Source organism: Blennius ocellaris, assembly GCF_963422515.1.
Source record: "Blennius ocellaris genome assembly, chromosome: 8".
Lineage (NCBI taxonomy): Eukaryota > Metazoa > Chordata > Actinopteri > Blenniiformes > Blenniidae > Blennius > Blennius ocellaris.
Window position 1 is genome coordinate 17695053 of NC_137657.1, and position 23683 is coordinate 17718735.

General features: G+C 39.8%; 1 protein-coding gene across 1 annotated transcript in view; it reads left to right on the top strand.

Annotated features, from left to right (window-relative positions):
- LOC308133119 (neural-cadherin) overlaps positions 1–23683 on the top strand; it is a gene marked incomplete at both ends in the record, with an annotated part of 142047 nt that overhangs the window by 48747 nt on the left and 69617 nt on the right. Inside the window, 3 exons of the mRNA XM_080500402.1 lie at positions 14348–14536; positions 17622–17847; positions 20087–20291. Of these exons, the coding sequence (XP_080356528.1) occupies positions 14348–14536; positions 17622–17847; positions 20087–20291 (620 nt within the window). The remainder of the gene's footprint in view (positions 1–14347; positions 14537–17621; positions 17848–20086; positions 20292–23683) is intronic.

Sequence of the window (23683 nt, forward strand, 5' to 3'; positions counted from 1 at the left end):
GTCAGACCATAAAATACACACAGACACACCCCCGTCCCTCAGAGACAAGCCATGAACCCATACCATGAACGATAGGTACTGTACTCTTTTGAATGCAGTGAAATGGCTCAATCCAGGAATTAAGATATCAAATTATTGAGGTTTTTTGTTTATTTTTTAACTGCTAATTTCACATGAAGTAAATGAAGATTATTCACAAATGTTTTGCTAACATTCTAAGCTGCAATCATGATGATTTGGGAGTGCTCTTTCATGGTTAATCAACATTTAGCTTCAGTGAATACAAACCCGCAGCTCTGTTATTACTGAAACTCGAGTTTGAACTGGAAAAGCTGATGCACCTTGTTTCCTTCAAACAAACAAACTGAAAGACAAGAAAAGTGCAGTGCAGAAGGAGCATTTCCCACAATCTGGTGATTACAATTGATTGTTAGAAACGTATGTAAAATAAGAATATTTATCACTTGCAAGTGTGACAATGTATAACTACTCCAAGAGCTGAAAAACAACAAGTAAAATTTGGCTTTTCAAAAAGTAATATGCACCATTTTCTTCCATTATTAATCTTGGATTTGAATAATACTACAGAAGCATCTAGACAGATGCATTTAGTAATACAACAATTGCAGGGTGTTTACAATTGATGTCAGGTTCAAATCTGGCCATAGAAAACATTTTTTTTATTTAATTTAATATAATATATATTTTATTTCTAATTATCTTATCATCCATGAAAACTCGATTCACCACCACATCTCTTGTGTTTTCTTCTAATGCAAACAAGCAGACTGATGTATTGATTTTCAATTTTCTCGTCGTTTGTTATTCTCATCATTATCTGCTTTGTTATCTAAGCTCTAACCTCTCTTTTTTCTCCATGTCTTTTCTCCTCCCTCTATCATCCTGCCCCTCTCTCTTTCATCCCTCTCTCTCTTCATCAGCAGTGAAAAATGGAGCTTAATTAACTATGTGCCTGCAGGACTTTGGCTTTCTGTGTGTGTGTGTGTGTGTGTGTGTGTGTGTGTGTGTGTGTGTGTGTGTGTGTGTGTGTGTGTGTGTGTGTGTGTGTGTGTGTGTGTGTGTGTGTGTGTGTGTGTGTGTGTGTGTGTGTGTGTGTGTGTGGGTGTGTGTGTGTGTGTGGGTGTGTGTGTGTGTGTCCGCGTGCAGAGGTAAAGTAGGCCAGTCTATAAGGTGGCTAATTAGGATGCAGCAGGCCTCTGTCCGCTGGCTCCTAGGGACCAGATGGAGAGTTGGGTTCACAAACAGAGGAGGATTTGTCGGATGATGTTTTCGGTTTTGCTTTGACTTGACTGCAGAGCAAGAACCCAGACTAAAGTGTCTTCAGACACTCATCAGTGACCTCTGTGTATAGAAATGTTGTATAATTCTTCATTCCTTCAGTATAACAAATGCTGCATTTTTGCTTTGAGCTGGTAAGAAGTTTGTCCTTTGGTGGTAGCTTGTGTTTATCATGATAGACAATTATTTGAGTAAGTTTTACTGATTTAGCTCATTCACATTCAAAAAGAGTGGGCACTTACTTTGCTTGACATTAAATTTCAGGGATACAAAGGATGGAAACAATTTATTATTGATTGATGACAGACATTTGAAAAGTTGTCATTGATAGTTAGCAGGATGGATTCTGTCCAATCCATGTTTATTCCTAAATTGCTTAAAAACAAAGGGACAAAAGTGTTTTATTTGAAGATAAATGCATCATATGCATTGTAAAGAAAAGAGAATTAAGTGTCAACTGAACATTAATGAAAAATATTCTTCGTCACTCAGTATGTTTTAGATAGATATAAAGACAGCTCGTTCTATCCTGTGTGTTCAAAAAATACACATCCTAGTTTTGGGGGATGTAAACTACAAATGCACGTCACTTGCTGGGTTGCTTTCTCATCAATAATTTATTTGCCTAAATTTTTCTCATTTTTAGAGCCTCTGGCATGTGAATATGCAAAATGTTGCACAATAATGAAGTACAAGTGAAGGTTGACTGGAACATTATATTTGAAATGTATAATGTACAAGTAGCTTCTTTCTGGCAATATGTAAAATTGTTGCACTTATGGTAGTTGTTCATACATGGAGTTTGCTTATATTGTCACAAACAAGAACAAACACAACTTACAATGACAGTAAGAAAAGAACAAAAATATTTATTATCAAAATATCAATCATTGTTTTGTTTTTTTGTGAAATACAATTGTGTATTCAGTCTTGTATTGTGACATTTTTTAATCAAAGATTTTGGATGTACTGTTAGATTGACATGGCTTTTTCAATGTCACTCAAAAGAAAGTTATTAGTCAAGATAATTATAGACACAGAGTATATAGACAAGTACAACAGCTGTATTGAGTCATATTAATCTGCTGAGAAACAGCAACTCGTCACTTATATGTAAATCCTGTCTCAGGCATGCACGCACACGCACACACAAACACATACGCAGTGACACAAAGCCAGAGTGCTTTCACATGTCACAGAGGCCTAATGTGTTGTCCCGGCAACCAGTCCCTCGAGAACACCTGCCCCCTGCGAGTCACCATGGAGACGCATCCCATACTGTCAATCACACACACACACACACACACACACACACACACACACACACACACACACACACACACACACACACACACACACACACACACACACACACACACACACACACACACACACACACACACACACACACACACACACACAGAAGCATCTGTGTTGCAGTCAAGTGCAGGTGTGTGTGCATTCTGGTTAACTTTTCACACAAAGTCACATTGTGTGTGTCTGAGCCGGGGTTGGATCTTTATTTATTGGTGAGGTTAAGGTGAAGGGCTGGTGAACGCACTGTATCAATTACGACAGACACAAGGAGAGGATGTGTGTGTGTGGACGAGTCTGTGACCTGCAGAGCATCACACGTCCCTCTGATCTTTTCCCAGTACCAACACAGCTTTATGTGTGTGCGTGCATGTTTCAACTCACCTGGAGCAAGGCACACACATGGAGGTTAAAAGGGATCGAGTGGTGCCGACTGTAGAAGGGCAGCCACATTGCTTTTTTCCCCCCAAGTGATTTCCTGCCTCTTTGTCTGCACAAGGTCTTTTATATTAACCATAAAAGATGAATCATTAATAAAACATGAGATAATTAACTCATTGACAGTTTGATATGAACAGTACCCATTTTCAAACAAAGCCATCACAGATCGTGGTGTAGGAGACTGACCCACTCAAGTGACCCTAATCTGAATCACCTTATTTCATAGGTTGGGTGTAACTTTACGACTTTACAACACAGTGATGAGTACTGATACGTTGTCTTACAAGAGTTGTCAGAGTCACCAGCAGCTTGCAGCATCTACATTTACAAATACTTTGACATTATTGTCGACAAATCTCTCTTATGTGAAATTGGAGCATGGATGGTAAAGCTTGATTAGGGGCTGGCTGGGGGGATATGAGCCTGGTTATCTGCCCCACTGCCATCCGAACATTGAGTTCTTCCCCTACAGTGGAAACAATCTGCTGGAAACCATTGCCATGCAACTGTTTTTTTTTAATGCAGTCACATGTGCTTGCAAGAAAGCAATATGTCATCTTGGCTTCTCAGTATCTGACACATGCAAGAATTAAGTCTCCACTTGTACTGATGATGATGTGCTCTTTGTTGGATATTTCAATTCCATTTTATTTTGAGCAGCAAATGCAACACAGTCAACTCAAGGCACGTTTGCAGAGAAAAACATGTACGAACTTCCTGTCCAAAGCCGCTTCTGGGCATCTGAATCACACTGCAGTGGAAAGTCAAGCAATTTCTGAAATGCTTGTAAAACATTCCCATGCGGCATTTCAGTCACGTCTGTTGGGAATTAGAGATGAATTCCACATCTACAACAACCTATGGTAGCTTTGCCAAGCAAGCACAAAAAAGCAACCTTTTGAATCCCCATACATGATCTGATCGCCAGTCAGCACAAGTCCACTGTGAACTATGATTCAAATGCAGCACTGACACGCAAGGAAAAACAGATATATGCTTCGGTGGCAAATCTTCATTCACGAATTTCATACATGACAGACAGGAAAATGACCTGGGAGAAGATACGTCCTTTTAAATTCTTGTCTGTGACTTTAAGAGTGACTTAGCTTGGCTGTAAGTTGTCAAGAGTTGATATGACTGTCATACATATTGTTCATGACCACACCTGAAATACTCATTCTGCATCTTGTTCTTCTGCCTACTTTGCCCTTTCATGAGTTGTGCACTCTCGTTATATCGTTTTTTAATTGTCTTTGACTTTAACTGACCCCTTCTACTCTTTTTGTGTGTTTTAACCTCTTGCCTCGATTTTAAGAGTGGAAAAAGTTTTACAGTGTAAGACTTTCCTTCTGTTTACATTCATTTTTACATTTAATCGGAGAATTTGCTGCTTTTCTTCTTCTTTTGGGGTTTTTCTTCACAGCGAGGATCTTTGGTTTCTCTACAATCCTCTCTTTGAAGCCATACAAACAAACTCAGAGGTGTTGGGTTATCTGGGGGTCGGTGACTGGCTTGTTTTTGGATCCCTGCTTGTTTATTTTTTTCGCACTTGTGTTTGACATCTTTGTGCACTTTTCTTTTCATCTTTAATCTTTCTCGCCTGCTTTCTTTTTTTTCTTTCTTTTTTTTAACCTTCTCACGCTGGAAGTCTCACGCATCTGCCTCACAGGTTGTGACAAACCAATTTGTGAAAAGCACTTTATATATAAACACATCTTGCACTTTTAATCACCTTTCATCATCGACTGCGTGACAACCTGTGGGTGTGACCACATTTTAATTTAATCCCCCACATCTCGACTCCATCCCTCCCCTGATTGAAGCTCTTGTGAGCAGCAGCAGGAGCGACGGTTTGCTATTTCTGAGGCGGCGCTGGTTGGCTGCCACAGCTCCGCTTCACGCTAAATACATCAGCTGCCATTCAAGTCGGAGACTCAGAGGAAAAAGACAGAAAATAGCTCTCGTCATTGTGTCTCTGTCCTCGCGATTCTGTCGTCTCCTGTTTCTGATCCCGATATGCCGTGTGTCAGACAAACAAATCCCCTCCCCAAACAAATAAATGAATTTAAATTAAAAGACAGCAGAAAGGAGTTTGGCGTAAACAAAGCACAATTCCCTTTCTCTTTTTAGCCTCGTTTTGCATAACAAGCCGTGACACACTCTGCATTGAGATTCAAATGAGTAAGTGGCGGCTTAAGATGGACTTAGCTGCACTTCACTGGGACTATTTATCCGCTTGTATAAAGAATGTGTCATTCTCAACGCTTCCTGTTTGACTAGTTTGGGACAACACAGCAAGGCGAAGGTTTTTTTTATTTATTTCATAGCTATTGTGAGCTTTATGAAACTTTATTGGTCTCTGCCAGGAAATTAGGCCATCGCTACAGCCAAAAACAATTCATCAGACAGAGGACAAGTGCAATCAGCACACACAAACAGAAACAAAGCACTCAAACCTCTGCCAAGGCTCATTATATATAATATAGTTTATAGAGTGTTTCTTTGAAAAATGGCTCTTTCAAGATGGGGCTGGATGGGAAATGCATTGTGGCAAACACGGAGGCTGCATAAACCCAGCGGACAACAATGTGACAGCAGTTCAGTTGGGATCTCGACGTATATGAGAGACACAGTGTAGAGGATGACAGTTGGAGGACTGAGTAAAGGGAATTTAGAGAAACAGAGATTTAAAACGGAGTGGCATTTCTCCTCCAAACATCAGCTCGCCAGATTTCTTTGTGAAGGCGTCCAGCTGGGACTTTCTGCTTGGCTCCTCTGTTGTTCAGTATTCCAACCAATGGAGTCAAAAATATCTTCCTTAAGTGTGTTATCGCTGTGTGGAGTGATGGCTCTCTGCATTTGGCAAGCACCCACTTTTTCCCAACCCCCTTCCAACGTAAAGGCCGGTCCCGTGTAGCCCCCTCTGGGACTATTAGATTCACCTTCACATTTGGAAGGAGCGCGATCGCACGTTTAGATGTTACAAATTAGCACATCAAGACAATTTTAAGACCTTAGGGGAAACATTTAGTTAATTACAACTTGGGTTTCACTTTGATAGCTGTGTCCACAGCAGTTATCGTCCACAGCATCACAAGTTTGACCTCCAAAGAAAGTAGTTGGGAGTCAGACTATACTGAAGATTTGTTAGAAGATTTGTCGTCTGACATTGTGCGAACTTCAGATATTAGCTGACAGGGCCGAGGGTCAGGGCCACAAAAAATACACTCAAGAAGTATTAAAGCCTAATTTTTTTACTTTGTATTATATGTTAAAGTCCAATATTAAAGTCTGAAAGAGTTGCAAGATCATTGGAATCTAATTGTTTCACATAATCATGTTATAATATTTAGATTGCACACCTGCTTAAACTTTGTGTTTGTCTGGAATCAGTTTTTTTTTTTAAATGTCACTCTCCTGAAAATACAAAGTTAGATCCTTGTGCTATAAATTCCGCTTCTAAAGCAGACATGCATGCTTTATAGTGTTTCATTGTCCCTGACCAACTTCTGTGGGCTCAGATTAAATGATTAGCCTATATTTTACATCCCATACAAATACTTTAGTTTCAAGGTGACCCATTCATTTGTTTTCAAAATTAATAGCTTGTTGGTATCCATTAAATCATGTTCACTGTGTTGACTATATCTTTGATCTCAACTCATTTGCTGTTTTAATAAAAGCTTTATAATGAATGAAAAAACTTTTGATGCACTGTTTTTGAAATGTTTGTGGACTGTTTCTACTACAGTTAGTCAGAATAGAAAACACTTTCACAAGTTAGTTAAAGTTAAAGTTAAACGTACAGTCTGGTCTTTCATTGTGGCTCAACAGACTTCATGAAGTCAATTTGTCAGCTTGTGTAGCCACACATTGTTACCCTGCTCAAACATAAGTTTGAAGCCTTTCTGTGCGGGGATTTCATGTTTTTCCTGAGTGTGCATGAGTTATCTCATTAATGGAATCATGCGTTATTGTCTGTTGCTCATTTCCATATTTGCTTTGTACTGAATTAGCAGCTTCTCCAAAGTTTTTCAGGAGACGAATGGACGAATAGTATTATGTAAATAAAATTATGATGCAGACGTGAGTCCTTGTTTAACCATAGCTTCTTAGTAAAATGAATTGCTAAACCCCATAATCTTAGAAAAGCCACCGGATGTAGTTCATGATATTTTGCGCATTTAAGGTCAATGATAATGTTCAGCAGTTTTTCCTGTTCACTGACCTGTTCCCTTAAGTGTTGATTGTGTTTATACGACATGCAATATGCAATTTAGCACCTTGAAATACTGCAGTGTAAAGTGACCCACTCATTCCTCACCCAACAGCTGCAGTGCTGTGAAAATCTAATTTAACCAACGAGAGAAACTTACTCCAAAACACAAGGGATTGTGAGTAGAAGGATGAAATGACTCATGGATGCCAAGTGGGAAAAAAAAGAATCTAACTAATTTTCACACGTCTCTTCATCCGTTAATAACTGGACCCAGAAAACCTGAGATATATCTGACCTTTTCGGAGGTTTTGTGTTATAATCACCTCTGCAAATAAGAAAATACATAATGAAGTGAAACTAACAAAACTTACTGACTCATTTTGCACTCATTTCATGACAGCCTCAGATGTGGAATAACCCAGAAAAAGGCTGTCACGCTTGGGAAGACAAACACGTCCATCCCTGTGTGGAAATGGCAGTTCAGCATTCAGGTTCTCAGTCCTTCATCATCTTCCACTCCTTCTCCTCCTCGCTCCAGGCCGGCTGCTGCCCCGAGCCGGACGTTCCTCTGCATTTTTGTATGCATGCATGCATGTGTTCAGTGAGTTCTGGCCTGCAAGCAGCAGTTCACATCAGGGCTCAGTACACCGTTCAGGCTGCAAGCCTTATTTCCTATGTTGAGGAGGCTGAGTGGAAGGATATGAGGGATCGCCGCACTTCACAGAGGCTAAACTGTTGTTCAGCTGGATAAGGGCAATTACTTACAGCATATCCTGTTTGCAGAACACTGAATCGATGCGTCCCTAAACAGAATGAAAGATGCTGTTTTTAAGTGTAGAAAATGCAACTTTATTGTGAGGATGTTGCTACGAAAAAGAGCAGGAAGTCATCAAAAGAGTTCATCCTGGAGAGACCCTGCAACTAAATTGTATTTTATTGCATTGATGGTCTTTGGATGACTGGAAAATAACATATCGAAACTTTGTCAGAGTTGGGATGAGGTGGATATATTGAAACTTCATCTCGATGCTCACAGCAGATTCCAGAGTTCAGATTAAGAGTTTGGAAATGGATCAAACCTTTAATTTCTGCACTCAAAGATGCATGCTCAGTGATGCTGGTATCTCGAGGATTCAGTAAATCCAGTAGATGAAAAAGAAACAAATAACAATACTAAATCTGCTTATAAAACCAGCACAGTTTAACATTTATATAACACACAACCACATTCAGCACAGGGCTTGGAATATTGACCTGCATAGAACGCTGGCTGCGTCTGAGGCGTTAACAGCGCTAGCCACACTCAGACCAACTGAACATCATTTACCCTGAGTCACTGTAATCCCACCCAATCTGAGAAGATTACAAAACTGAGCATGGAAACAACCACACAAGAGCTACTTCCACCTTCCAACTTGGACGAAGGTGACCACTTCAGGAAATAATTCAATATGTTGAGCTTTAATACACTGATGCTGGAATGAAAATGTTCATTTCCAGAGGAAGTCTGCACAATATTAGCTAAACATGTGTTATAGATTAATAATCATTTTGGTTAAATTCCCTTGATATTTGTGCTCATGACGTTTTCCCTGTGGCCACCAAGAATAAACCGTTGCTACTGTCATTCAAATGAAACAGTTTAATTAGTTAATGTGTACTTTTTTTGCAATTAATCAGTTTTTGCTTTCAAATTTGAAATTCTGTCATTTTGAATGTATATTGTATGAATGCACAGCCTATGGAAAAATAATTCATCACAGTTTAGTCATGGCACGTACAGCATTTTGCATATGCTGATATTCCAATAACAATATATTTATGATACATTTTAAGAATCTGCTCCAGAGTTTTGCACCAGGCAACGTGCCTGATAATTCAGCAGCATTACTGTGAAATATGATGTTGACGGTTGTATTTTAAACCTTCAAAGGGCTTCAAAAAGACACATCTTTCAACATCTTTGGGGGAAAATGTTTAAAATATTCAGTTATATTTTGATTGTTTGTTTTCTTTCCTTTTCTTTTTTAGGTTTGTTGACTCGTTAACTCAGCTCATTCAACAGGAAAATAAGTGTAATAAACCACCAATAAGACCACCGTGAGACAATCCACTTAACCATATGATCAACGCCCGTCCCATGAGAAGACTTTATTAAGAGGACTCGGTCATCCTCAGACTGTCTTTGAGACTCAATCCCCACACAACAATTATGAAGTCTCAAAGTGAGACATGAAACGATACCATGAAATAAATTCTGCATATTCACATGTGTGTTGTTTGTCTAACTCTTTCTGTTTATCAATTGCCTGCTCTTGTCTCCTGTCGGCCTCCTGAAGAGTTAGAATACTTTCTTGTGGCAGTTAACAGTTTTCTGATCTTATTGAGCTTCTTTATTGTGCGACAGTCTCAGCTGGATGATTTGTTTGCGTGTGGGAGACTCTTTTGATTTGTTTTGCCTCGTCACAGATTGTGAGGATACACTCTGGCATCCCATAATGCAACACTCTAATACACAAAGCTCCTTCTGAAATATGGAGGACCAGGATGGTTTTCGTCTGCTGTCTTTTGATTAAATATTCCGGCCAATAACATTTCCCAACAGTGTGTAAGTGGTAGCTTTAGAGCCAGGAACTTTCACAGTGTGTAGTTTGTGCCCTCTAACCACATTGTGTACCCCGCTGCCCCTCCAACTCTCATGCAACACATAAAGATGGAGTGCTCAGTGCTTTAGTGATCAGCGCTCCAGAATACCTCCAGTTTGGAACTGAAAGTTTGCATATTCACTATGTGCATGAGCAGCTTTGTTAAAGCTACTCCCGTTGCATCCAAAACATGCATTTACATTAAATGTGAGTGGTTTTATGTCTCTCTGTGTTTGTCTTGCGATGGACCAGAGGCATCTTGTTACTCTACTTAGACTACACACTGCATCTTAACACAGCATTAATTTAATGGCATTACTCTGGTGTCAGCGACCTTTCATCAGCCCGGAGGTATAACAGAGGCATGTTGTCCAGCTGACAGCTCTTCCTCCATCTCCCTCCTGGATGTGTGTTTTTCATACGCCATGGTTATTTATTTATTTTGCCTGGGCAGACACATGTGCTGACCGCTGGCGCCACATCCGAACGTGTTGATGTTTATCATGATAATGGGACAGATTTCATTTCACTTTCATACACGGCCCACAGCGCAGCATATGTAAAACAGCAGACAGGAATAGATGTGATTATTCAAGATTTTATGGGCTGACCGGAAAAAAAGACTGGCGATGCAGAATGAGACTGTGCAGCATCGAACTGGAAGCCTTCTTCTTCTTCATTACCACCTCATCCTCCCCTGCATATTTTTTTTTCTCTCCTTTCACACATTTGTTTACAGGTGTTTACAGCAGAGTTGCTGCATGTATTAGCCCGCCATAGAATATATTGTTATTCCCAGATTAAGTTGGCCTTCTCAGGGATGGCATTAATTTGCATGAGTTATAGCGGTCATAATTTAGGGCAGTTTGTTTATGCTTCACCCAAAAAAATTGTTCTATGCATTTCGTGTTTTAATGATTATGTTTTTACACACAAAGATAAAAAAACAAACAAAAAAAACATGTTAATAGGAGCTGATTCGGTTCACATTATAGCAGATTAGCATCATCTAATACATTTACACAGTGATAAAAGTACAATGACGGAGGGAGCAGTAGAAAACAGAAGAAAAAAGTAAACAAAGCTTTATAACTACATTTCATAGTAGGAGTTAATGCAATGAATGTGGAGATGCAATAAAGTGAAATTAAGCAGAAGACTACAGTTTAGCTGTTTGGAGAGACACACGTTTTTTTACTTACGAAGTAACAGCTCTTGTCAACGAATATTAGTTATTCCTGTTGTTGATTGCAATATGTCCTATTGTGGAATGACACAAAACTCCAGAATTCAGCTAAAATGTATGCCTTGATGTGAAGCACACTGAGCAATGTGGAGTGAGTTTTGAGTTTCTCTCTTGACAGGAGGTGACAGCTCTGCTTTAAATGATTTTTGTCCGGTTTGTCGCGTTCAATGAGGGGAGATGAACTTCATCCTAACATGCATTAAAACGATCAAGCAGACGGATGATAGACAGAGAGATAGATTATATCATGCCAGTAAATTACACTGTGGATTTACACCAGCGCTAAAACAAATAGGAACGTAGTATTTTTGTAGAGGGATTCATGACCTTATTTCTTTTCATATTAATGAAGTCCTCACTTCTTGTTTTCCATCTCTTCTTCTTTTCTTTCTTTATATTTTACCTTTTACTGCTTTCATTCTGCCTCTTCTGTCTTTTGCCTCCCTTTTCCACTATTATTCTTGCCTCTCCTTCATCTCCCCACCTGCCTCTCGCCGCGGCTCCTAGTTTGTTGACAGACCTTCAGAGATGATATAAAAAGACAGAAACAGAGGTAGACGCTGTTGTGTTTGCGCCTCCCCTGCCCCCCTCCCACCTCACCTCTCTCTCTCTCTCTCTTCTTTGGTCTCTCTGAAGTGGAGCTCCGTCTATTGTTCATGCTGTTGTCTCCTCCGTTGGCTGTGAAATGACACAGGAGCCAAAACAACAGCGACGCGCCAAGGCACCTTCAAACCGAACAAATCCCTCCTCAGAAGCAGATGACATGAAAAACCACATCAGGAAAGAGACTGGAGTTGTAGATGCAGACAAGCTGTGTGTGTGTGTGTGTGTGTGTGTGTGTGTGTGTGTGTGTGTGTGTGTGTGTGTGTGTGTGTGTGTGTGTGTGTGTGTGTGTGTGTGTGTGTGTGTGTGTGTGTGTGTGTGTGTGTGCGTGCGCGTGCGCGTGCGTGTGTGTGTGTGATCTTCTGAGACTTCAGTTGTTTTATTTTGGAGGAGCCGCTTCCTGTTCTTTCGTCGTCCCTGTCACTCCTTCGTTCATTTCTACTAACAGCAAGGTGGAGATGAATCACACACACACATGCACACAGACACAAAATAAAGAGAGAAAACATGACAGATGTTGCAGTGAAATGTCACCTTTGGCTTGAAGCTACTCGGCTGTGGCTCTTCTGTCTGAACAAGTGGCGCTGGCTTACCTAACAAGCTCCTTTTTTTACAAAGCTGAGACAACAATAGCATCTTGTTACAGCCCAGAAAAAAAAGTCAACTAAATAAACAAACCTGTTGTTTATAGAGTTTGTATAGCAGTAGCGTTAAAACACATATCCCATTGTTTTCTGATCGTTGAAAGTTCAAATGTTGAACTTGAGCATGAGTGACAGCTTTCTCACTATTGTTTCACTAAACTTACTGTATTTGATAATACATATATTGTAATGTGGACAGTAATAAGCATGGAATTGCAAAGAGATATCACCAACTGTGCCACTTTAAAACCAAAAATTCAGCCCATTTTAGTTCCGAGGCTTGGTTTTGTGACCCATTTCATATTTGGTTCTGTCTTGTACCTTTAAAGACTTTTCAAGTCTATTAAGTTACCTACTTGATCAGTGTTGTGGAATTATTTGAGACAGAGCCAAAATTGAGGAGTCAAAATTTCTATGCACTCAAAAAAGTTTATTTAAAATTGCAGGGAGCAAAGCAGCAGGTCCAAGCAGAACTCTACCTATCTCTGGTCTTTCTTCAACTTATATAGAAAAGCAAAAGACCTCAAAATTACATATGTTGTCTTTTTATGGCACATGGCATCTGAGGAGGTCTACTAATTAGAGTTTAATACGCTTCATGAATTTGTCTAATGCCAGGGCAGTCTGACAGTGGTAACTGTTTCAAGGAAACCTGAAATCCAGATATTCTAGAAACTTCTAGAAACTCAAGTATCCCCTATCGCGAGCTGATCTCGCCTGCAATGAAAACATTCACATTCACATTCACCCATAACCCATCATAGAGCTGCATTGTAACACTATTTTGTTTATTATTATAGTATTACATAATGTAGGGCTGCACCAATACCACTTATTTTCACTAGTTTGACTAACGTGCTGAGCAGTTAAGGGAATGAGTGACATCCTGTGAACTCTGCTGGTCCAAATGTCACTGGTAATTACTTACAAAGCTAAACTTATCAATGTGCAATACTTCATTTTGTACAATCCAAACATTATTTTTTTATTGTTTTTTGGTGGTCAACTAAAAAAAACAAAAAACAGATTATATTGCTGTTAGATGAACATTCCCTGTTTTACCTTTTTTAATACTGCAGATTAATTGCTTTATATTACTTTGTATTAATATACAGTTTTTTTTTTATGTTTGCCACTTTCATTTGATCCCTTTTTTTCCTCTGTATTTTTCATTTGCACCGAATGGCATTGCACACCATTTCCTCATTGTTTCTGTACAATGGCAATACAGATTATGATTTATTGATTGTTACTGGTACTTTACAAACTTTCACTCCTTCTCTTTTTAGATCATAGTTTACAGTCTGTTTTGCTTTTGTCATTCTCATCAATATTAAAGGCTCTGTTGCATACCTGTGGGTGACATTGCTGATTGTATCAGGGATCTTTTTCTGAGTAAGAGTGCTCCGTGTGGTATCAGACCTGATACTGATATTGGTGCATCCCTATTATAATGTGACTAAATGTAAGCCTGAATCTTCCATTTATCATCCCATAACATCTTTGTTGACATCTCATATGGGCTGCAACTCATTTACTTTAAAATGCAATTTTGGGAACTGTGCAGTTTGGTATTTTAATTTAAAGTGTGTTTTTCAGAAATACAATAACTCATGGAGTCTGTCCAGGCTTTCTGTTTGCAGAATCTGTCATGCTGGCACACTGATTCATCGAGAATGTATTTAGTGAACAAAAGTGGAGTATTTACCAGCTGAACAGCATGATTTGTTTTCCCTCAGAGGAACACATATATTGGGAATGCATATGCTCAGTGTGTACGAAATGTGCGGCGGCTGATTGTATAAACACAAAGCTTTTCAGTTACAGATAAAAGGATAAACATAAATGTGTATTTCCCTTTTTTAAAGTAGCATCTGCCAAAAAAAAATTAATGACCGCAAACAGTAAATCCATGTTTTCTCCATCAACTCTCCAGGTGATGACTGGTACCTGTGCAGGTTGACTCTGAGCATGCCCAGCCAGGCTAACCTGCAGTGGACGATGTTTCCTTCACTGTACCTGGGCGCCATCGGCCCTGATGCCACACCGGGATCTGTCGTGTACAGACTGTCGGCACGGCAACGGGACGGGACGCCTGGACAAGCCCACTTCCTCCTAATAGATGGTAATCACATTCACATGTCTCTTGTTAGTCGCCTCTAACCTCACATGGAGAATGTCCCTGGTTCAAGTCCGGGTATTCATGTTCTCCATGCAGGCCAGCGTTTTCTCCTGGTACTCTGGTTTATTCATACATTCCAAAAATATGTGTTAAAGGTTAATTATTGAATAAATTGCCTGTAGGTGTAAGTCACAGTGTTTGCTCTGTGATGGATTGTCCCGGTGTGCTCTGCGTATATTTGCCACCTTGGATTAAGTCAAATAATATATAAAGTAATATATGAAAATAATAGTATAGTATATTCATGAAATAATAAGGACTTTACTTCTAATTCCTCATTTTCTTCTTTGGTCTTCTGAGTTCCAATAATGTAAAATGTTAAATTATACTTATAAATGTGGTAAACTGTGTGAACCGGTCCAATAAGATAGGACGTTTCTCTGTGGCACAGTGCTGGCACAGCAATCTTCAGTGAGGAAAAATAAAATTCAAGAAGCATAAAAAGCTCTTTTAATATCCACATTTGCTTCACACTTTCATCATCTATGCTATATGTTTTTTTTTTGTTTTTTTTTACCTTCCACAGTCAAGTCTCCCTTATTTCCCAGTCGGTTCCTCCTAAAAACCTGTCATGTGGGCGCTCCGGCTCTTATCTGCTGCCTGTATCTGTAATTAGGTCCGCTGCTGCTCTGCCAGGCACTCTGTGACAAACCTGTTTTGTTCAAAGGAGCGATTTATAAATAAAATTTGACTTGTTGAATTTCAATTACCGTCAAATGGTAGAGGGAGAGAAAAACGCATATAAACGGCATGGAGCTGCACTGTTAATCGCTCCCTGGGGCAAAGAATGCTCCCAGATTCAGGAATAATAGGAAAGTCTCTAGAGAGGCAGCGAGTGGGAGAGTTGGAGGGTGGGCGGATGGGCGCCGGTGGCTGTGGATTTTTTCATTTCTTACTTTTTTTCTTTCTTTTTTTTGAGGAGAAAATGAGCATGAGAGATATTTTGAGAGCTAATTTCTAATGCTTTCATATTAAAAGCTTCTGACTTCCCTTTGGCATAATGTGACAACATGTGTACCAACGAATAAGCCAATAATTTGTATTAAAAAAACAGGTTTTTACATCATGCTGATTTGAGGATATATTCACAGAGTGAGTGAAGCCAATTAAAGGGTTCAGTTTAAAGGACTTACATTCCCAATCTCTTCGAGCATCCGGACAGTCAGCGTAAACAAGAGTCCACTGAGCCAGAAATAATGCTGGAAAGTAATTTATATAAATAAAAATGTCTCATATGAAGGAGCACAATGATTTTTCACTACCGTATGTTGAGACCTCTGAATGTGCCAAAATATATTTACATGATACATAGGAACTAATGTTGTGACGCAGGGGCCCAGTGGTTAGTCCTGTCACCTCACAGGAAGAAGGCATCTTTGTACGTGACATGACATTATCAGGTCTGATCAAACATTATTGCTCATTATTCTTCAGATGATAATTTCAGCTCAGCTTAGTTTTCATAGAAAAGGAGATGAATCCATTCATTAAAAAAAAAAAAAAACATTTGTTTTCAAGGTTCTTGAAGCGTTAGCCCTGTGATGCACTAGTGCGCAGTGTACCCTGATATTTTTTTAATTTAGTTTTTTAATAAACACGTTTGATATTTGCCGTTGATATTAGCCACCCAACACGTCTCGCAGCTGCCTTCTTCGCCTCCTTTTCCCCCGGTTATGATAAGCCGACCTGCGTCATGCACACATCTAATAGTTCCAAACAGATCGAGAATATGAACGCTTAGGTTTAAAATATATTTTCATTTCAGTGAGAAACTTTTCTCGTGAGACACAGACAGACTCTGTGAAAAAAATGACTCCACAAATAGACCGAGCAGAAGGAGATGATTGACAGGTTGGATGCAGCTGCCAGTTGAAAACCCTCTGGTCAACAGCTGAGGATTTTTCCTGTTTCTCTATTCCTCCATCCATCCCCGCTTTCCCATTATTTGCCTTAACTCACTTTTTCTTTTCCATCTTTCCCTTCTTCCTCCAAACCAAATCTTTTTTGACATTTTTCCCCCCGTCGTCTCACTCATCTCTTTTTGCCCCTTCCTCATCTCTTCCTCTCCATCTTTCCCTCACAGGGTGTTTCCCCTCTCTCTCTCTCTCTCTCTCTCTCTCTCTCTCTCTCTCTCTCTCTCTCTCTCTCCATGGGTGTCTTTCTTGCTGCCTGTCTGCAGCTCTGTTTCACTCTTCAGCCAGGGGCGACGTGGGTGAAAACAAGCTCTTCATAGAGCATTAACCAGCACACACACGCACACGCATACGCGCACACACACACACACACACACACACACGCATACGCGCACACACACACACACACACACACACACACACACACACACACACACACACACACACACACACACACACACACACACACACACACACACACACACACAGAGTGAGAGAGAGAGCATCCCTAAAGCCTCAATTTGCTTTGTTTTCTCATAATTGCACGAATGTGACAGTGCATCTATCTATCTATCTATCTATCTATCTATCTATCTATCTATCTATCTATCTATCTATCTATCTATCTATCTATCTATCTATCTATCTATCTATCTATCTATCTATCTATCTATCTATCTATCTATCTATCTATCTAATTTAGCAGACAGTGCTTTGTGGACTTTTTCTTGTTTGAGTGTGTGAGCCTAGTCTGATGCATGGTTGGAAAATACAGTCATACAGTGCAGTTATTATCTCCATGATTCATCAGCGGGTTTCAGGAGGAATCAAATACAGTAATCAATGGAATAAACCAGACTTTTTGGCAGGTCTCACTTCTTTACGTAAAGGTGCTTAATTGCAGGGAAGTTTCACTCCCTCCTCACATTGAAACATTGCATTTTATTGTTAGTCTTGACTCAACATAATTTTTTCAACATCTATATTACGTAAGGAACATTTGATAATTCACAATGAAGGCTTGGTCTATGAAGCAGCAATGAAAGCTGTTCAAAAAGTTCAAAACTGGAAAACAAGATTTTATTTAATGTTTCCTTTAATCTGTGACACTAAAGGTGGCGAGGATTGCTTTGAGGTGGACCGCCGCTCAGGTGAAATCAAGACCACAGGACGACCTCTGACCCCAAGTAAGGAGTACTTGTTGCGGGTGCAGGCAGTGGACGGACAAGGTCGTAAAGGCCCACCAGCCACTGTGGCCATCCTCGCCGGCTACCGCCCACCGCAGTTCACCAACTCCACTTACAGCCTGAATGTCCCGGAAAACACAGCTGTGGGCCAACCGTGAGTCTCTACTGCAGTCTGCAAAATATAGTTTGATCTGGTCGAAATGTGTGTGGTTTCAGTCCGGTCAGGACACGAGTGTCACAATCATTCAGTGCATGGGCCAACTACAACCATGTTCGATTTAATTGGGTCGGACAAGTTTAATACGAAATGATAACACAAATTGACAACAGTTTTATCTTTGTTTTAATGCAAGAAATGTAGAAGTGTAAGAGTTCATATTTGAAACAACCTTAAATTTTGTCAAGTGCTTTTGTGTTTGTCGTCACACAAATACGTAAAATAAAAGACTGTAACTTCTCACAACACTGGATTTCTACAACCATAGTCATGGTTTTATTTCTAAATGTAGCAAGCTGGTCGTCTCCTGGGTCCAATTTGAATCCTGTTGTGGGACTGTGCTGGCCTGTGGGCTATATGTTTGACACCACTGGGTTAAGAGACAACTGTACGCTGTCAAGACAGATTCATGATCTGTACAGGCAACATATCAGCACATTAGACTTGCATTGTTAACCAAAGCTTGATTGCCAATTTCTGTTTACTCACACCCAGTGTTTACTACTACCCTAATATTTTTAGTATAATGCTTTATCATGTATTATTTATCAGTCTTTTCAAGATTACATGGTAAGTAAATACATCAAGGATTTTCCTTGAGAATATGTTGGCATATTGTGAAATCTTTGGTCATTTATTGTGAAATTATGATAGGTATTAAATTCTATCTCGAATGAATAGTTTTGATTACTGCAGGTGTTTATTTTTGCCTCATTGGTCCATATTTACAGATAAATCTATTTCCTACTGCTGCTGCTGGTGTGTGCGTGTGTGTGTGTGTGTGTGTGTGTGTGTGTGTGTGTGTGTGTGTGTGTGTGTGTGTGTGTGTGTGTGTGTGTGTGTGTGTGTGTGTGTGTGTGTGTGTGTGTGTGTGTGTGTGTGTGTGTTCGACTCCATGGTTTTGCATGTCATATGATGAATGAAAAGATGAGCCCTGCAGAGCGAGACAAAAGAACAGAAGAAGAAAGCAGAGGTGGATGCAACAGAGGGGAAGTGGAGGGGGGATACCAGGAGGTGGAAGGAGAAGAAGAAAAAAAGGGAGGGATGAGGAGGAGGAGGACAGAGGGAGGAGGAGTGGATGAAGAGGGCCCAGATGTATGAGTGTGGCCTGAGGCTGAGAATTTGAAAGTGTGGCAAATTCAAATATTTATTAAAAGCAAGGTCTGGATAAACATGAAGGGGAATGTGTGTGTGTGTGTGTGTGTGTGTGTGTGTGTGTGTGTGTGTGTGTGTGTGTGTGTGTGTGTGTGTGTGTGTGTGTGTGTGTGTGTGTGTGTGTGTGTGTGAATCCCTTAGGGCTGCTGGCGCAAAGCACATTGTATTAATATCCAAGTATCCGTGCCACCCTGAAAGCTGTGTGTGTGTGTGTGTGCTTGTGTGTGTACATGTTTGTGTGTGTGTCACTGCTGCCATTGTGTTTCTATTGTATGTGCTGAAGTGTCCTCATGTGTGTCAGATATTGTGTTTCTGACTGCCCATCAGGTTGATTGAACAGGTTGTGATGGAGTTCAGTAGAATCAATGAAGGCTGCAGACTTTAAATGCGCCTCTGGAGCTCGACCAGCACGTCACATCTCCACTTCACTTTGAAAGTCTGATGGAAACAGAAATGTGGAGCAGCTATTTACTGACCTGTGGGCATGTTTACAATTTATGCAAGGCAAGCTGAGTTCATTCACAGAAATTTTAAAGGGATTTTCACAACATAAGCCCAAAAGAAAAGGAGGGGCAACATTTTTTTTTTTTTTTATGAAATTAGCAAAAGTATGCAAAAGTGAATATAGATGAGCATTATCATGACATTTAAAGAACTTAATTGAAAGTATAATTTAACCCACTTGTATAGATTGCTTCAAGCTACAAGCTTCAAGCAAAAGGAGGTAAAACAAGAACTGATGATGCATTAACTGCTGTCCTAGCATTATGTTAAACACTTCTATTCCCATTAGCTATTAGAATGCAACCATATAATGGAATAAAAGTGTTTCAGAAGTTAATGCTCAGTGTGTCAAAGCGAGGAGGAAAGGTTTGACATTAAATCAAAAACACACAAGAAATATAAAATTGGAAACGAGACAAGTTCACGACTTTCAGGAAGACCTACAAACTGTCTTTCTCCTTGCTCTCCCCTAACCATCCCAAGAAAATGACAACATCGGCATTGCTTTCCTTTGCAGAGTTGCAGTGGTTCAAGCCATTTCCTTCCAGAAGAAGAGTTTGTCCTACATGCTGCTGGTGAATCCTGGAAATCTCTTCAGCATCAACCAGGAGAGCGGCGCGCTCAGCCTCACCAGGACTGTGGACTTTGAGAGCGGTCACAACCTCCACACTCTGCAGGTCCGAGCCTCCGAGCCCGACACCAGCCTGAGCAGCGTGGCGGAGGTATGCATACACTACAACTCTCAAACAGGACACACAGCCAAATCAGATTGACAAATCGAGATCTCTCCTAAATGCTATGATGTCATTGGGCATGTCTAATCACTCATTTATTTAATATATTTATGTCTGTGCAAGTGTAAAAATATTGTATAGAAATATAGATGGAAAAACAGAAAGACAATAAACAAACTGCAGCAGCAGAAACACGATTTTCACACTAAATGAATTCAAAACCTGATTTGAAGGTGCCACATGTTGAACAACACAAGACCAGTAAGTTTTAGGTTTACCTCACAACGTACTTACATATTGTGAAAGAAATCTGCTGTAGGTATGAAACAACAGCAAAGCATATCAATGCATCAGAACCCAATATTCCATATAACTGATTACTCCCAGTTATTTGATTTGTGTGGCTCACTGATATGAGTAACTGGGTTTAGTTGCAAACGTCATAGTTGTGCTCCAGTGTAAGGGGGGGAAAAAAGCTTTGTTTTGGGAGTGAGAGTCAAGTTTCCCTCAATCCCTTTTAACTTTGAACTGAAGAACATTGCCCTCTTGAGTGAATCCTTGTTTCTCAGGGCATATAAACCTGCAAAGACTAACAAACACTCTTTGTTTCACTCTCCGAAATGAACAGAGTGAATGTTTTTAGTGATTCTGTGGGACAGTGCAGTTTTAGCTGCTGTATCCCTTGTTGATTTTACGACTTAAATGAAAACCCTGCAAATATTCGCTCATCGAGTCGTTGGTTATTTGTACTGCGCAAACTAAATGTAGGGGTTTTCCCTGTTTCAGTATTTTGGTGAAAAAAATTTAACTATTTTATCACACATGGCTTCACATTTTTAATGGCTAATGGCTAATTCAAATATCTCACCGGCACAAACATGCATGCTTGTCTTTCACAAATGCACAGGAGTGGTAGACAGATATCAACATCTGTTTTATAATTATACCTTACTTTTTCAGGTCTAATTTGAACATTTGCCTAACCTCACAACAAATGAAGCCTCTCTGCCTTTAACCATCAATTTTTCATTTTCACTTTCATGGTACAGCTCATATACGATGGTAGAGTTTTGTGTACTTTCCATATTGACTGAATAAAGTATAGTATCTATTGATTGACATCTTCAAGACTAATAACAACACATTGATTGACCTCTTTATGCAAACAGTGTACATTAATCTGAATATAAATACAGCTTGAGAACAAATCATTAATACTCAAAACTATTATTATAATCTAACTTTCTTGGTGCTGTGAGCAGCATTTGAAGATTTGGAAGACTTTATGCTGACTAGTGGAGGGCTGTGGGCATTTGAAGTCCTGTTGTCACATCATCGACATACTTGAAGCCTTAGTGTCACATGACAGTCACTAGATTCTTGTGCTGTGAGTTGAAAGGTTGGCACGGGGCGTCACGACCCTTCTTCCCCTGATAAACAAGAATAGATCCAAAATAGCAGTTGCGCAACTCTTCATCACCCACTTTTGAAAACATGCAAGGGTGTTGACCCTCGACTGTTGAACACGTTGCTTACTGATGAAAACTCATTAATTTTGAATGAGAGAGCCGCCGCTGAATCAGACGCTGTGATGCAACTGTTTCATTTTCTGTTTATTCTGCTTCTGTGTTCATTATGCATGCATAACACTAAAAACACGCTGCTGAGCGTCCCTCGAAGCGCCCATGATGAAAACCCGCCGGTTCAAAGCTGCAGTCAGAAACCTCGGTGATCAGTTTTGTGATCAGCAAGTTGAGCTGCGTGGTAATCCTGCTGAGTGTTTTATAGAGTTTGCATTATTCTAAAGGCAAAGTGGATGAAACATGCACACACACACATACACACACACACACACACACACGCACATACGCACATACGCACAGAATACAAAGTGCTAAGTGCAGAAACCTGGCTGCTAAGTACTGACCCCTATTCTCACGGTAAGCTGGGAAGATTTTATCCAGCAGATACCTACATCTGTTCACATTAACACACTCACTCGCACATGCACACACACCTTGAGAAATCCATTATCACCTGCTCTCAGTGTCCAGATGGTTGAGACAGACAGAGAATAGCTGCTAAACTACCAGTGTCCCCCAAAGGCCACTGCTGCTCTTTAAGCTTGGCTGACTAATTCACTCTAAAGGCCCTGTGTGTGTGTCTGTGTCAGTCTGTGCATGCGTGTATGTTTTAGTCATTTGCGAAGAAAGAAGCCTTCTCAGCTCTCCTAATATTACATTTCACTGCAGATTCTGCACTTTCTGTTGCCTCAAGCTTCATTAGACATTTTAAAGTTGTTAACATGTTCTATCCTGGGTAGCATTGTTGTATTGGACATCTTCGTACACACTGCCAAGGCATCAATTTCATTTTATCTGTTGGAGAACATGTAGATGAAATGGTTAAACCCAGTGAAATCAAACCAAAGAAAGATCTGCCTCAGAGCATCCATCCACCTGGGTTCTATACGACTTCTTCCAACTTGGGGTTGTGAGTGGCTGGATTCATTCCCAACAGACTATGAGCAAAAGGGCAAACACAGGACAAACGCAGAGAGACAGACAACCGCGCACACTCACATTCACACATACAGGGAATTTTAGAGTCACCAATCCATCATGTTTAGTTTTTACAAGAGTAAAATGGTTTGTGCTGAATGACCTTCTTTGGTGGTGCTGTAAATGACTTGCGGTTAATTTGAAAGGGAAATCATTATATTGTAAATAAAAGGTATTTCAAGCATACAGTTGTGTAATAAAGATGAATAAATAAATAAACTGCTATGCAAAAAGCCAAGTGCAACAGTAATGACCATTGAAGATCTTCCTTAAAGTCTGTAGTCAAAGATAAACTAAATTTACATAAAATCGAAAGCATGAAGGGACTTTTGTTGCATATGGCACATTAAAGCTTCTAACACTAGTATCTCACTACTTGAAAGTCATCATACTCTATCTCATTGTACTCTATCATCAAATAGTACATCTCAGCCACCTACACAAATAAATCTGTTCCACTGCATGATGAAGTGTGAAGTCAGACACATGATTAATCTGCAGTCAGCTGTTTGTTACCAAGTTCACCATAACAATTCTATGAGGTGATAAGTGGGTCCACTGAGAGTTTGGCAAAGTAAGCAAACAAGGCAGCTAATATGTAATGTACAGAGACATACTACCAGCTAGTAGACTGATATCGAGACACATATCCAGAAGTAAGGTTTTGTTCATTTTTTTCTAATTGTAGTCCACACAGGTGCGAGTGATGGCAGGCTTTAATTTAATGGGAATTCCCTTCTATTCATGCAGTTAAGAATACATGTGTTTTACTTGTGTTTTATATATATATATATATATATATATATATATATATATATA